We start from the raw sequence: 14,238 nt of genomic DNA, 5'->3' as shown, positions 1-14,238 counted from the left end.
CCCTCAAGTTCTTATGATTTGAGGATTCGAATGAGGAGATGGAATGTCCTCAGGGGCGCCCTTGACCTCCCGAAATTGCATACAGAATCAGGTGTGTGCATTTTCCAGTGAGAGGATATAGATTGTGTATCAGATTCTCAAGTGAGGCCATGGACCAAAAAAGAATCATTGACTAGGGCTCTTTTTAGCATCTTAATCTCTTTCCCTCCACTGGGGCTTCTCCTCTGTTCATGGTCAGATTCTAGCCTGAAACCTCCCCTCTTTTAATCTTCAAGTTGCTCTCCTCCTTTTCCCCTCTTGTCTCCTCTTCCCTGCCAGCTTTTCTTGAATGAATAGTTACACCTGCTGTGTTCACTTCCTTACTTCTGTCTACACCCTAACTCCTGGCTCTCCCCGTCTCACATTGCTGAAATTGCTCTTACATAAGATGATATGTGCCTCTTTATCACATGACACAGTGTTTTATTCTTCACCTTCTGACTTCTTTCTCGCATATGGGACTATTGCCCTTGATCTCTTAACATCTTCTTCCGGGTCATTTGAGGTACTGCCTTGTCCCGGACCTTCTCCTTGGCATTTCTTCTCCTACTGGTTGCCCCTCTTCCCCCTGCTGCCCAATGGAGGTCTTCTACTGTTGGAGGCAGGCCCCTAGCCAGGGCGGCCTCCGCCATTAAAAGATGGCGCCTGGCTAGTTGCCAGGTTAGGATTGCCTCGTGAGACTAAGCGGAATGCCCAAAGAGGAAGTAAACAGCATTGGTTGCTAGTGAAGTTGTTCGTTTAGGTGCACAGCCTGATTCACTCCCTCCTGTACCCTGCTCACTGATTGGTTATGTAAACGTATATAAGTGTGTAGACTTGCGGAAATAGAGGGAGAGAAGATACACCTGAACTGGGGCTTCTTGTCGTCCTTGCGGGTGGAGGGCGATATTCTACAATATCCGGAGACATCTTTTCTCTCTGTATTCTTCTCTCTGGACATCCCACCCAGACCCATTTACGTGCAGCTTCTACCTCTCTCCTGAAACCTAGGACTGTATTTATGAGTGCTGTTTTTACTGGGAGGCCTGGAAATACATCAATCAGGTCCAAAAGCAAATCATCATCTCATTGGCAGTTCCTTTGGATTTCCATGTTGCCTTGAATAGGATCGCCATGTGTTGTCAATCAGGCACAAAAGATCTGAGTCCTCTGGACTCCTCTTTCTCCCTGGTCTTCCATCTCCTCACTGGATCATGGGCCAAGGCTTATTGGACTCTCTTGCCACAGTGTTCCTTCCTACTGCTGCCCTGCTAGCTTAGTCTCTTCTTACTTGTCACCAGGACTATTAATCTCTTCTTGCTTTCCCTTCTGGGCTTCCCACCTTTGATGCCTACCACCAAACACTCCCAGTTTAGTTCCCTAAAGCATGTGCCCAATTGCTTTAATGTCCTGCTCAAGATTCTTCTGACCATTCACTTACCCACCACATTACTTCAAAATTAAAAGCCCTTCAAATTCTTAATCCAAACCACTTCTCTAACACTCCTCTGAATATATCCTATTTTGGCATACTGACCCAAATATGGTTTTGATATTTATCATTAGAATATATGAATGCATAAACATTTCAGTTCATAGGGATGCCTTTTTTTTTCTTTAGAGAGGTGGAGGTGGGAGGGTCAGAGTGAGAGGGAGAGAGAGAATTTTAAGAAGGCACCTGTCTAGCACAGAGCCTGATGTGGGGATCAATCTCACAATTCTGAGATCATGACCTGAGTCAGAATCAGGTGTTGGACTCTTAATGGACTGAGCCACCCAGGCACCCCTGTAGGAATGCTTTTAAAGGAAAAACCTAGTATCCTATTTATTCATCTCATTTCTTGTTTTTTCCTTGTTTTTACCTCTCCTTTAAGGTTGAGGGTTCAATCCATTATAATTCAATTAAAGTCCCTAATATACCTCAGCCTGGTACCTAAAAGGAAAGATGCTCCACTTCTGACATTCTTAAGGCTAAGTCAGAAGCACCACGTATCTGTGGAAAGTGTAAAAGCTTTCTCTGAGCTCCTGCTTGTAAAGTGTACTGGTCAGAGTCTTGACAGGAAACAAATGGTCCCCTCACAGGGGACGATCCAGGAGACCTTAATAAAAAGACTATTCAAAAAGTCTGAGGAGCACTAAGTCAATAAGGTGAGGGAGGAGGGGCTGGAACTGGGGAGGTGCTGGTGAAAGTCATTAAGATGGTGCCTCCCAGCTGGGGAGGATCATCAGGAGTGACGAAGGAGGGAAGGGCCATCCTTCTCTGTCAGGTAGGCCCATGGACGTGGAGCTGGGGACGCTCTAGGGTGAAATTTCTGGTGTGCATGGGGGCTGGTTCTTTGTGGCATAACTCCAAGGGCAGAGTAAGTCCCTGAAGGTTGAATAAAGCATTGTTTAAGAGCATGGAATCTATAAACTCTAAAGCAGATCCAAATCAATAGAGCTTTCCTTTGAAAACCTATAAATAGTTTCCTGAATGGCCCCTTTGCCCAAGATTGTGAGACACTATTTCCAGTAGCTCTCCTATATGACATTGCTGGCTTCTCTATTCCCATTTTTGTACATCCAACATGACAGGGAGCCCATAGGACAGCTAGTGTTAGATGTGGTGCTTACGATGAACATGTCTGCTACTCTCTGTGTGCACCCACATGCAGTGCACATGGAAGGGCTGGATAGGGGCATCTTCAGAGAGCCTTAGACTTCAAAGAAATGACCAAATTGTATAACTAACTTGTAACCATTGAGGAGTAGATGTACAATGCTCAAAGTCTAGGGGGGACAAATGCAGACCCATTTGAGATTAGAGTAGAGGACACGCTTCTAGTTAAGGAGAGGTTAGCCTATCAAACAACCCCTTAACTCATCCTCTTGGGACTTCCCTTTTAGTCCTTTGAATACCACCATCCAATTCCCAGAAATACAGTGGTCCTGTCTACCCTCTTGGGCTTAAACCTGGACAAAAAAATTAAACCATCTGCCTTGCTTTCTTCATATGACTGAGCCAGTTGAGGGAGCTAAACAGGGCTGAAATTCATTATTATACGTCTATAAGATGAGGAACAAAAGCTTTTCAGATTGTGTTTCTCTTGTTTGACATGTGGGTTTCCCATAGGTTTTAGCAGATCTATCTCTGGCCACCTGGGGATGTTCTTTCTGGAGGTCACATCAGCCCAAACCTAGGAGGGTTTCAAATATTAAGTAAGTTATTCTAGGGCAGATGTACTCATAAGCTTTGTCTACCAGGCATCTTAAAAAAACCCAGGCTACCCACCCAAATACACACTTGGAGTATATAAATCCCAGGTGCTCACAAGTTATATGTAGGAAATGATCCCCAGTCCACCCAGTGAGTCTAGATACTCCATTTCTCAACTCTGAAAGACTAGTTCTCCAATATTTTGGAATGTACCTCTTTCTTGTCTGACAAACCATTTGGATGGCTTCCTCTTGGCACTGACCATCTAGCGTTGGTGCTTGTGTTTGGGCTGCATCTGCCTTGGCTCAGTGAGACTTACCAGCATGGTGTACTTCTTTGCCATCCAGCTCATCAGATTATGGGATCTGGCAATATGCCTACTGGCCCATGCCTCAAATAGTTACTGGAAGAATGGGAAGCATAAGGAGTTCCCAAACCACTTGAGGATAAGTGGCATGAATTTCCTTATATGACTTCCTGACAACCATACTCACTGGAGAAAACAGAAGTATGATGTCACTTTAAAAACATGATACTGGGGGTGGCTGGGTGGTTCAGTCAGTTAAGTGTCTGCTTTTGGCTCAGGTCATGACCCCAGGGTCCTGTAATGGAGCCCCGTGTTGGATTCCCTGCTCAGTGGGGAGCCTACTTCTCCCTCTCTTCCCCACTCGCTCTTAACCTCTGTTGCTATCTCTCTCTCTCTATCTCTCTCTCAAATGAGTAAATAAAAAATCTTTAAAAACAACATCAACAACAACAGCAAAAGCAAAAACATGATACCATACTAGCAATGAGATCTGAACAAAGCTGACCCAGGGTTTAATAAACTTGTGTCTTCTCATGCCCCCATCCCAGTGCCATTCCCCACACCTTGGTCCCTGAATATGAACAAATATGGAAGCAACTTACTGTAAACTGGATTTGACAGCCACCCATAATGTAGTCCAAGAAAGAATGCATCTTGTGGATCTGTGTGGGAGGATGAAAGGAAACTGTTTTAGTAACAGCACGATCTATTTCCTTACCGAGTGGAAGCTTAGTCTTTGGGGTTAGGCTGATAACCTAGAAGAAAGAGTAGGAAGGGATCTGTGAGGAAAGGAGGGGTCCATTGATTTTGGTATTTTAAAGGAGAGAAAAAGCAATGGTTAATTCCAATAACCCTGTGAGGGCTGCAGCTACCTATGCCCCATGCCCCCCTTTCTTGGGTTATTGGAGCCTCTGGTGAGATACTACACTTGGCATCAATGTTGGTCCCCATGTCTAAGTCCCAGTCTTGGTAACATTCTTAATACCAAAAGTAATCTAGATTGGTGGCCACAGGTTTGGCAATGATCTGCGAAGGCCTTTACCGACAGTTTCCCATTCATTAGACTCCTGCCATGCCATGAACAATGAATTTATGAGCACTAACTCTAAGCCAGGGACTTCACATCCATAATTTCATTTAATTCTAAGAACCACCCTATGAAAATGGTATTATCATTATGACTGTGCCATTTTGTGGAAGAGGGAGCTAAGACTGAGATCACCTACCCAGTCGATGGTGGAGGTGGGACTCTAATGATGGCCATCTGGACTGGCATAGTCCATCTTCTGGACCTCTGTGCTGGAAGTCAGTATGCTCCCTGCTTTCTGCCCAGCCACAGTCATCTGTGTTCTTGTGTGTCTTACCGATTTCTGCTTCTTTCTGCTTCCTTATAATTCCGCTGCTTGACTCTGGGGGATGTTCATCCACTTATTTATTGAACAAGGATTTATGGAGCCCCCACCATGCACTAGATGCTAGGGATACGGTGATGAAAAACCAACACGGTCCCTGCAGTCCTGGAGTTGGCAGACTTGCCCCTTGTACTTGGGCAGGCAGTACCTGTGATTTTTGACCCTCAGTCCTTGGATTCCATCTGATGTTCTGGGCAGCTTCTGAGACTGACCCATGAAATCCCACGTTGGTATCTCTAGGTACCACCTCCAGGTGGCACATATCTCTTGGCAGACTTTTCTCAGGCCTGATGTTTACCTGGCCCCTGGAAAAATGCCTGTTCCTGCCTTTTTTTTTAATGCAAGTGAAAGTGAAAGCATGACCAGGGGGCGGGGGGGGGGAGGGTCAGAGGGAGATGGAAAAGCAGGCTTCCCACTGATCAGGGACCCCAATATGGGGCTCAATACCAGGACTCCAGGATCATGACCTGAGCTGAAGGCAGATCATTAACTGACCGAGCCACCCAGACACATGCTCCTGGTTTCCTCATGGCAATGCTTTGCTTGATGATTGGAACACCCTACTATTGTTTGTATATCAAGGAAATAAGAACTTGGGAATGAGCTGAAATAGCCCCTGAGCACTAAACTGTAAGATGAATCCATGGAGGATCAAAACAGACTTGCACACAGCCACCTAAAGGAGATAGACAACTACTGAAGTGGTTCATCTAGATCTTTTTTCCTGCTTCCCTGGGCACAAGGATGTTTTGAATGTAACTGGGATTTGATCTATGAGGTAAGATGACCAGAGACATCTGTCTTTGGAAGAAGAGTTTATTTATTTCTTTTTTAATATGGAATTTTTTTTCCTTTAAGATTTTATCTATTTATTTGTCAGAGAGAGAACGAGCACAAGCAGGGAGAGCAGCAGGCAGAGGGAGAAGCAGGCTTCCCACAGAGCAAGAAGTCTGATGCCAGGGCTCCATCCCAGCTTGAGCCAAAGGCAGACGCTTAACTGACTGAGCCACCCAGGTGTCCCCGGAAGAAGAGTTTATTACTCACAGCTCCCTGAAGGATAGGAGGTATGTCATGCCTCCCAAGGGTCACATGGGGAAGCACCAGTGTCAGTCAGAAGGCAGAAAGATCGAAAAGCAAGTGTTGGCTGAAGTCTTTATTGTGTTTGTGTGTGGGGGCCGGGTAAGGAATGAGTGGGGCAGGGAAAGCAGTTAAATTGGTTTAGGATTGGAGAGTGAATAATTTTGGTGGCTCTGGGCTATAGAGGCGGTCTCTAATTATCTGAAGCCTGGACCCAGGGTGCTATAGGGCCATAGGAATATTAGCTCCATATGTGAGTGCTCCATAAATGAGATGGTTGGGGGTACAGGCTCTGGATTGGTTGGTCTGCATATCAAAGGTAGGCTCACAAGCAAGCTCACAAGTTGTTTGCTATCTCCAGGAATTAGCTAACCCTGGGAGGCGCAGACCCTACACCCATCCACAAGGCTCCAAGATGTTAAAGTATCAAAAACTGTAGAAAATAAAATTAACAATTAATACAATGATCCCAATGGCTAATTCCAATACACTGTTCCCTACTCCCACTGACTGATTCAAGAGGTGGTCACATCCGTCTTTCCTTTCCTCTCACTCTTGCTATGAGAGGATATGCAGAGCCTGGCAGGAGAGAAGGAACCTGATATACATAGAGAGAAGCTAGATGGCATTTAAGTCTTGTATGGTGGAGTCAGACAGGCATAGGTTAAAATCTCAGCTCTTAAACTTACCATGTGTGTGACTAGTTACATGGTCTCAGTTGACAGCAGATATCTCAGGGTTCAGATACAAGTTAGACAGAATTCATCATTGTTACTCTCACATAGTAAATACTCAGCTGGAGCCAGGGTTATTCTCTCTCTCTCTCTCTCTCTCTCTCTCTCTTTTTTTTTTAGATTTTATTTATTTCTTTGACAGAGAGAGAGAGATCACAAGTAGGCAGAGAGACAGGCAGAGGGAGAGGGGGAATCAGGCTTCCTGCTGAGCAGAGAGCCCGATGTGGGGCTCGATCCCAGAACCCTGAGATCATGACCTGAGCCGAAGGCAGAGGCTTAACCCACTGAGCCACCCAGGCGCCCCAAGGGCCAGGTTATTCTCAAATGTGATTTCAGAGGTTTGATTATTAGCATGTAGAATTTTCTGTAAGCTAGAGCCCTTCTGGGAGGAGTTTCCAGGCCCCTATGATCCTTCACCACAGCTTTATGTTCATGGACCCTTGCATCATGGGTGAAGTGTCACTTAGAAAACACTGAACACTGTGATGAGCATAAGGTAGGGGCTTTGGAAATGCTGGTTTACCCTTGGGGGATCTCCCTCTGATGCTGTTCTGGATACAGAAGAGCCTGACATGTGACCAGGACTCCCCATCTTTGGGGGTATGACTGTCTTTGTGGAAGGGATGGTGGGCCACCACTTCTCCAAGACCACCTATGCCTACATTTCTCATTGCACATCCATTAATACATTGACTTTCTGATTTCTATTTTAAAAAACACACTTCCTTGATATTCTCTCCCACTGACCATACAACCTAAGCTCTTCCTCCCAGACAGCCCTAGCTTCACACTTCTTCTTTTTTCTTTTTTAAGATTTTATTTATTTATTTGAGAGAGAGACAGTGAGAGAGAGCATGAGCGAGGAGAAGGTCAGAGGGAGAAGCAGACTCCCCATGGAGCTGGGAGCCCAATGCGGGACTCCATCCCGGGACTCCAGGATCATGACCTGAGCTGAAGGCAGTCGTCCAACCAACTGAGCCACCCAGGCACCCCTAGCTTCACACTTCTTGAGAGAAACTACATACATACCTTGCACTGATTCAAAATCACAACGCCTGAGTTCTTATAATTCTTCTTCTTGGCTTTGTACTTGGGATTGATGCACTCCCACTGCACCTGCAACAGGAAGAAGGGGAGTCATTTGATTAGGCCAAGCTCCCAGATGCTGTAGCAGATGGGTCTGAAGGCTAATAAATGGTCTCTCTGTGATAACGTTTGCATCATGAGGGATGGTTCAGAGGCGTGGATGAGTGAGACTGATATTGGATGGCATGGTTTGAATCCTGGTCCCATCAATTTCCAGCCAGGCAACCCTTAGCCAATTACTTGATTCCTTTATGCCTTGGATATCTCCTCTGTAAAATGGAGCTGATAATTGTATCTCTCAGGATTATTGTGAAGCCTTAATAACTAATCCATGTAATACATTTAAAACAGTGCCTGGCACTTGGGAATGCTTTCTATTAATAGGGTTGAATCGAGCAACAGAGGGAAGGAGACATATGTAGACACATTCCTAACACGAGTATTGAGTCTTAGTGTCTAGGAATTGGCTTATAATGTCAGAACATTGAGAGACATTGAATGCTGGCTACAGGAAGTTAGTGGGAATAATGATGAGTTTGCCCAGAACCTCACTGAGAACTAAAATAATGGAGTGATACGTAACACAATGGTGACACAGTAGATCTCCAAAGGGGATAGTATCAGAGCTATAGGAGTGGCTGGGAACTGAGAAGGTAGCTGGGAAGTAGAGGAGTGTCTAGGGGAAGAGATATCAATCTTTCTGTCCTACAAGACTTCAAGTGACAAAATCAACTACAAGTCAAACATCCAAGAGTCACTGAATGCTCCTGCCCACCATTCCATGGGAGCTGGATCCCCAAATTTCCACTCAGGAGACAAATTTTCACTCTCTCTGACAATTAGGATTATCTGAAAATAAAGCAATTTATGAGGCAGATGTGAGTGGTGTAGACTGATACGGCTTTGACTTCCACTGATCCATTTCTCTCAGTGTTCATGCATTTGTGTAGGGGCCTCCCTCAATGACAGTGAGCTTAGTCATGTGACTTCTTTTGGCCAATGGGACATTAGCAAAAGTGAAGTGTGCACAGGATTAAAAATGCCTGTGCATTGGGGTTTGCCTTCTTCCTGCTGCTGGTGTGTTATTACCACCATGTAGAAAAGCTTAGGCTGATCTCCTGGAAAACAAAAGCGTACATGGAGAAATGTCCCAGCTGTCCCAGTTGCCAAGGCACAAATGCATGAGTGAGTTCAGTTGGCATCACGGAGAGAATAGAGAGGAGCTGCCCCAGGTGAACTCAGCCTAAATTGCCAACCCAAGGAACTGTGAGTGAATAACGATTGTTCTTTTTTTTTTTTTTCCAATTTATTTATTTTCAGAAAAACATTATTCATTATTTTTTCACCACACCCAGTGCTCCATGCAAGCCGTGCCCTCTATAATACCCACCACCTGGTACCCCAACCTCCCACCCCCCCCCCGCCACTTCAAACCCCTCAGATTGTTTTTCAGAGTCCATAGTCTCTCATGGTTCACCTCCCCTTCCAATTTACCCAAATTCCCTTCTCCTCTCTAACGCCCCTTGTCCTCCATGCTATTTGTTATGCTCCACAAATAAGTGAAACCATATGATAATTGACTCTTTTTGGCCAGGAACTTTTGGGGTAATTTGTTCCTCAGCAACAGATAACTGAAAACAGCAGTTTCTCAATACTAGGGAAGTTCCACTAGGGGCGGCAACCACCTAAGGTTTGGGAAGAAAGGAATCCTGTACTGGCCAAAGGTCCTCTAGAACTCTTTCTATAAGAGGAAGGAATGAAAAAGAGGAAGGAAGGAAGTTAGGAAGGGAGAAAGGGAGGAAAGGAAGGAGGAAAGGAATGTGGGAGGAGAGGACAGGAAGAAAGAAGAGTCAAATTGAATCTGAAATCAAGACATCTCAAACCCTGTTTGTTTGTTTGCTTGTTTTTTAAGGTCTCATCTTTCCATCGTGGTCATGGTTGTCTTTCTTCCCTCTCTTAGGTTCTCTTCTCATTTGCTCTCCAAGCTCTCATAGTGCTTGATAAACAAGAGTTCTAGCTTTTCTCAAAGTAGGTCTAGTATTTTCAGACAAAACTCTCCAAGTTCCTCTCAAATCCATCAAAACTGAAATTGCCTTTCCCCCAAAACTTCCTCTAATGTCACAGTATGAACAACAAATAGTGTAGGGATTTCCCTTACAATTGGAAAGAAAAGATCCAAAATTAGCTGTGATGATTCCTTTGTCATTTTCAATAATTTCTATTAACCTCAATTTCTTCAGTCAAGAAGGACATAACTGATGAAACTTTGAGTTAGATTTCAAGTTATCTTAAGAATTATAATGATAATTAATGGAAAGTCTACTCATTTCCATCTTAGGCTAAGGCAGACCTGTAGTGGAGGATGGGATGGTGCAGCCAGGCAAGGGCTCCAAGGAAGCTGAATCAGAACCTGCAGGTACTTGGGGGCTTTTACGGCTGTTGGGCAGGCAGGGGTGCTGATGAACCAGGTCTAAGTATTTTCTATCTGTCTTGGGATGAAGTTTTCATGTTATTATAAGCTATTTGCTTTACATCTACAATCACATTTAACTCTCCCACTACTCCCTCTTAGAGATGAAAGATAAGGCTCAAGTCTTATGGTGGCAACTGGTGGAGTTGGGATTCACCACAACAGTCTCACTCCAAGGCCTGGTCTATTAGCATAGTGCTTGCTCTAGAAAGTTCTTGGAGGGGCTCTCCTATTTGTTCTTGCAAATTTCCTTTTTGGCCACCTGAGAGTAAGGCTGTTCATGAAAGCCTCCTGAGAATTAACCCAAGTTAATCAAGAATTTATCCTACAGAACTATGACTCTCACAGGAAGGTGCTTAAAAGAGGACGGCTCCTCTTTTCATCTTTGTTTCTTCTTACAGAGGTTCCTCCATTCCAGCCTCTATCCTCTCTCTCTATCCTCCATTCTCTTGACATTAACTACTTGTTTGTTGATGGCTCCAAAATACATCTACAGGCAGGCCTCCCCTCCAGTTTTCCAAACCCCATTCTTGAACTTTCCTCACAAACTGGACCTCCCCAGAATAAGACTTCCTTACTCAGAAATGGCACCAATGTTTACTCATCTATCCCCCTCATATACAAACCCTCAACACATATTGTAGCTCCTGTCTCTAAAACCCATCTTAAAACACTCTATTTCTCTCCACCTCCATCATCACTTTTTGAGCCTAAATCATTATCACCTCTTGTCTTGCCTTCAGTAGCAGCCTCCTGACAGATCTGCTTTCACCGTCTTCTCTCTCTATAACAAATTATCTACACAGTGGCCAGAGTCATTTTTAAAAGTTAAAACCAGTCATGTCATTCTCTAGCTTGGACCTCTCTGGACCACTGTCCAGTAGAACTTTCTGCAATGATAGAAATATTCTACATCTGTACCAACCAAATTGAAGCCACAAGCCACATGAGTTTATGGAGTACTTAGAGTGTGGCTAGTGTGGCTGAGGAAATGAAATTGAAACTTAATTTTAATTAATTAAAAGTAAGACTAAAACACTCACATGTAGCTAGTGGTCCCTGTCCTGGTGAGCACAAAGCTGTATAGTTCTTACCACATTTAGAAGAAAATCCAAACTCCTTTGTCCAAGCTATTAGAATGTGCTTTTCCTTGCCCCTGCTTCTGTCTTGGATCACATCTCCTCCACCCTCTCTGCTCCAGATTGACTAGGCTCTTCCACATCCTTAATCACACCAAGTTCTTTCCTCACTCAGGACTTGGTAATGCTATTCCCTCAGCCTGCATGCTTTTCCCTTGCTTGTTACATGGCTGGCTTCTTTTTGTCTTTAAGGGGTTTCAACTTAAGTGCTACCGTTTCAGATTATCCTTCCAGTACCACACCTTTATACTGCATACACTTGTTCGGTTTTCTATAGCATTTGTCACAAACTACAATTACATTTTTGTTTTTTGTCTATTTGATTCATGTTTGTATTTTACTCTGATGTGCAGTCATGACACACGTAGAGCTTGGCATTAGTAGGTGTTCTGTAATAAGTACTAGTAGAATCAATACATAAGAGAATATTTCCTACAGTGCAAATGTGCCCAAATGGGGCTGAGTGATTGAACTAAATAAAATCTTTCTGGTATCTCGATGATATAGAAAAGTATATAGCATGTGATTAATTTACTCAATGGGACTTGAAGATTCATTTTTGCTTGTTTGGAAGGAGTAGACTTCGGTTTCTTCAACTATTATATATGCTATAATTTTACTTATTCTACCCTCTTAAGAACCTAAAGATGAAATGTTTCCTACATTTATTGATTTGGTTATTTTTACTTGTAGAAGAGAACAGACACAACTTCATGAAACTTTTTAGAACTCTAATACATAGTATTGATAATTCATTGATTTATTAGTTCAGTTGGGCCTGGCTCAACAGAGCAACAACTTCTCTGGCTATCTTGTTATCCTGGGTGTGACTTCATTTATAATTTAGTGTTGGTTTTTTGTTTTGTTTTTAAAAAGATTTTATTTATTTAGTTGAGAGAGAGAACAGAAGAGAGTGGCAGGGAGTCTGACTCAGGTCTCAATCCCAGGACCACGTGAGATGTGGTCAAATTCCTGGGATCATGACCTGAATGGAAGGCAGACACTTAACTGACAGAGATACCCAACCCCTCAATTTAGTGCTGGTTTTGACTGTGGCCCTGAACCTTTGCATGCCTGCTGGTGGCAAAGGTCTACATGTTTCAGAAGTTGCTTGGAATCCTGGATGTTAAACAGAGCATATACAACAGGTTTTGTGGGAGCTATGTGGAAAGTTGCCCTTGATTTTCTAGACCAAATGTAAGTACTTGACAAATGGTCTGGTTCAGATTAAGTTTTAAAGAATATTAATTTATTCCTATCCATTCTAGGTATATCTTTTAAAAAAAAATATTTTTATTTATTTATTTATTCATTTATTTCACAGAGAGAGAGAAAGAGATATCACAGGCAGAGAGGCAGGCGGGGGGCGGGTGGCAGAAGCAGGCCCCCTGCTGAGCAGAGAGCCCAATGTGGGGCTCGATCCCAGGACCCTGAGATCATTACCTGAGCTGAAGGCAGAGGCTTAACCCACTGAGCTACCGAGTTGTCCCCCCATTCTAGGTATATCTTGACCTTATATCTGAAAGAAGAGACATTGAAAATGAGTTGTGATATCCTCTATAATCAGCACTTCTGACCGGGCCGGGTATAGGATCTTATCTCTAAGGGAAAGACCTTTCCAAAGCCATTGAACACTCAGCTGTCACTCTTTTCTGTTCCATGGGGACAGTGGACCCCAGAGTAAGAAGGTCAGGTATTTTGGTTTTGAGATCCCCTGAGACAAGGAGTTAAGTGTAAGTAGTTCATTTGGGAAGTAATATCAGGAAGCACCAATTGAGGAGTAGGGAATTGAGAATCAGAGACTGCCAAAGAAGTCTGCAGTCAGTTACCACTGTGGGCAACCAGGGCCGATTCCTGCTGGGGAACTCTAGCAACTGCATAGAACACACACTCAGAGTTCTGTCCCCTGTGGGGCAAGACATCTGGGGTATTTAGACTCCATCCCCCCTCCCCCATTAGTTATGTGTTTAGGGCTGCTCCCTGGAAGGAGCTACACCTTCCCTCATACTTCACCTGGCTGTGGGCAGAGGCAGAATAGGGGCTCCAGTTACCAGAGAAATCCCACAGGCAAAGAGATACAGGTTTCATGACTAGGAATTGGGCAGATGAACAATGAATAGGTAAGAACAGCAGTTACCTGGTTAGGGTCCAGAGGACAACAAATGACTGATCAGTTTATAGATACATGAATGTATGTGTGCCTGAGAGAAATGAAGAAGACATTTAGGTTGCTGTGTGGCATGATGAAATCCCTATATGCCTCTGTTATGTGCTGGGGTTTGGGTCCATGTCTCAGTATCCAGTGTGTGAGTGAAATGGTGGAGCCAAAAGAAAATCCCGTGGCCGTAATGAATATCTGGAGGAATCTGATAATTTTTCCAAAGCAGTAAATATGTAATTAATGCCACCAAGTCATGGAAAGAAAATATTACCATAAACAGATATTTGGGAAGCACTAGCTACATGCTAGGCACGCCTCTCAGTGCATATCATGAATTATCTCATTTAATCTTCACAAAGTTCTATTAGGTAGGTACGCTAATCACCTTCATTTTTAAGTGAGAAAACTGAGGCACAGAGAGGTTAAGTCACTTGTCCAAGGCTACACAGCTAAAGGAAATCAGAGATATTCTCATCTGACCTCTCTGTTTTACTGATGGAGAAATTGTACCACACTGGGGCAGTGTCCTCTCCAAGCTCACACTAGTTGCTTTGGTTGGGTTAATAGTAGAATCTAGGTACGCAAATCCCATCATGCTTCCAACTTGTCACATTTAATCAAATATTGATATCTCTTCT

General features: G+C 43.8%; 1 protein-coding gene across 2 annotated transcripts in view; it reads right to left on the bottom strand.

Moving 5' to 3' along the window:
- Positions 1-14,238, bottom strand: part of CPNE4 (copine 4) — a 485,767-nt gene that overhangs the window by 32,978 nt on the left and 438,551 nt on the right. For both annotated transcript variants that reach the window (XM_044252375.1, XM_044252376.1), the window contains exons 9-10: positions 7,774-7,860; positions 4,124-4,183 (exon numbers count right to left, since the gene is read on the bottom strand). In XM_044252375.1, coding sequence (XP_044108310.1) covers positions 4,124-4,183; positions 7,774-7,860 — 147 coding nt within the window. The remainder of the gene's footprint in view (positions 1-4,123; positions 4,184-7,773; positions 7,861-14,238) is intronic.

This window comes from Neovison vison, chromosome 6 (genome assembly GCF_020171115.1).
Source record: "Neovison vison isolate M4711 chromosome 6, ASM_NN_V1, whole genome shotgun sequence".
Taxonomy (NCBI): Eukaryota; Metazoa; Chordata; class Mammalia; order Carnivora; family Mustelidae; genus Neogale; species Neogale vison.
The sequence above is the reverse complement of the archived record's forward strand: the minus strand, read 5'-3'. Positions and strand labels throughout refer to the sequence as shown.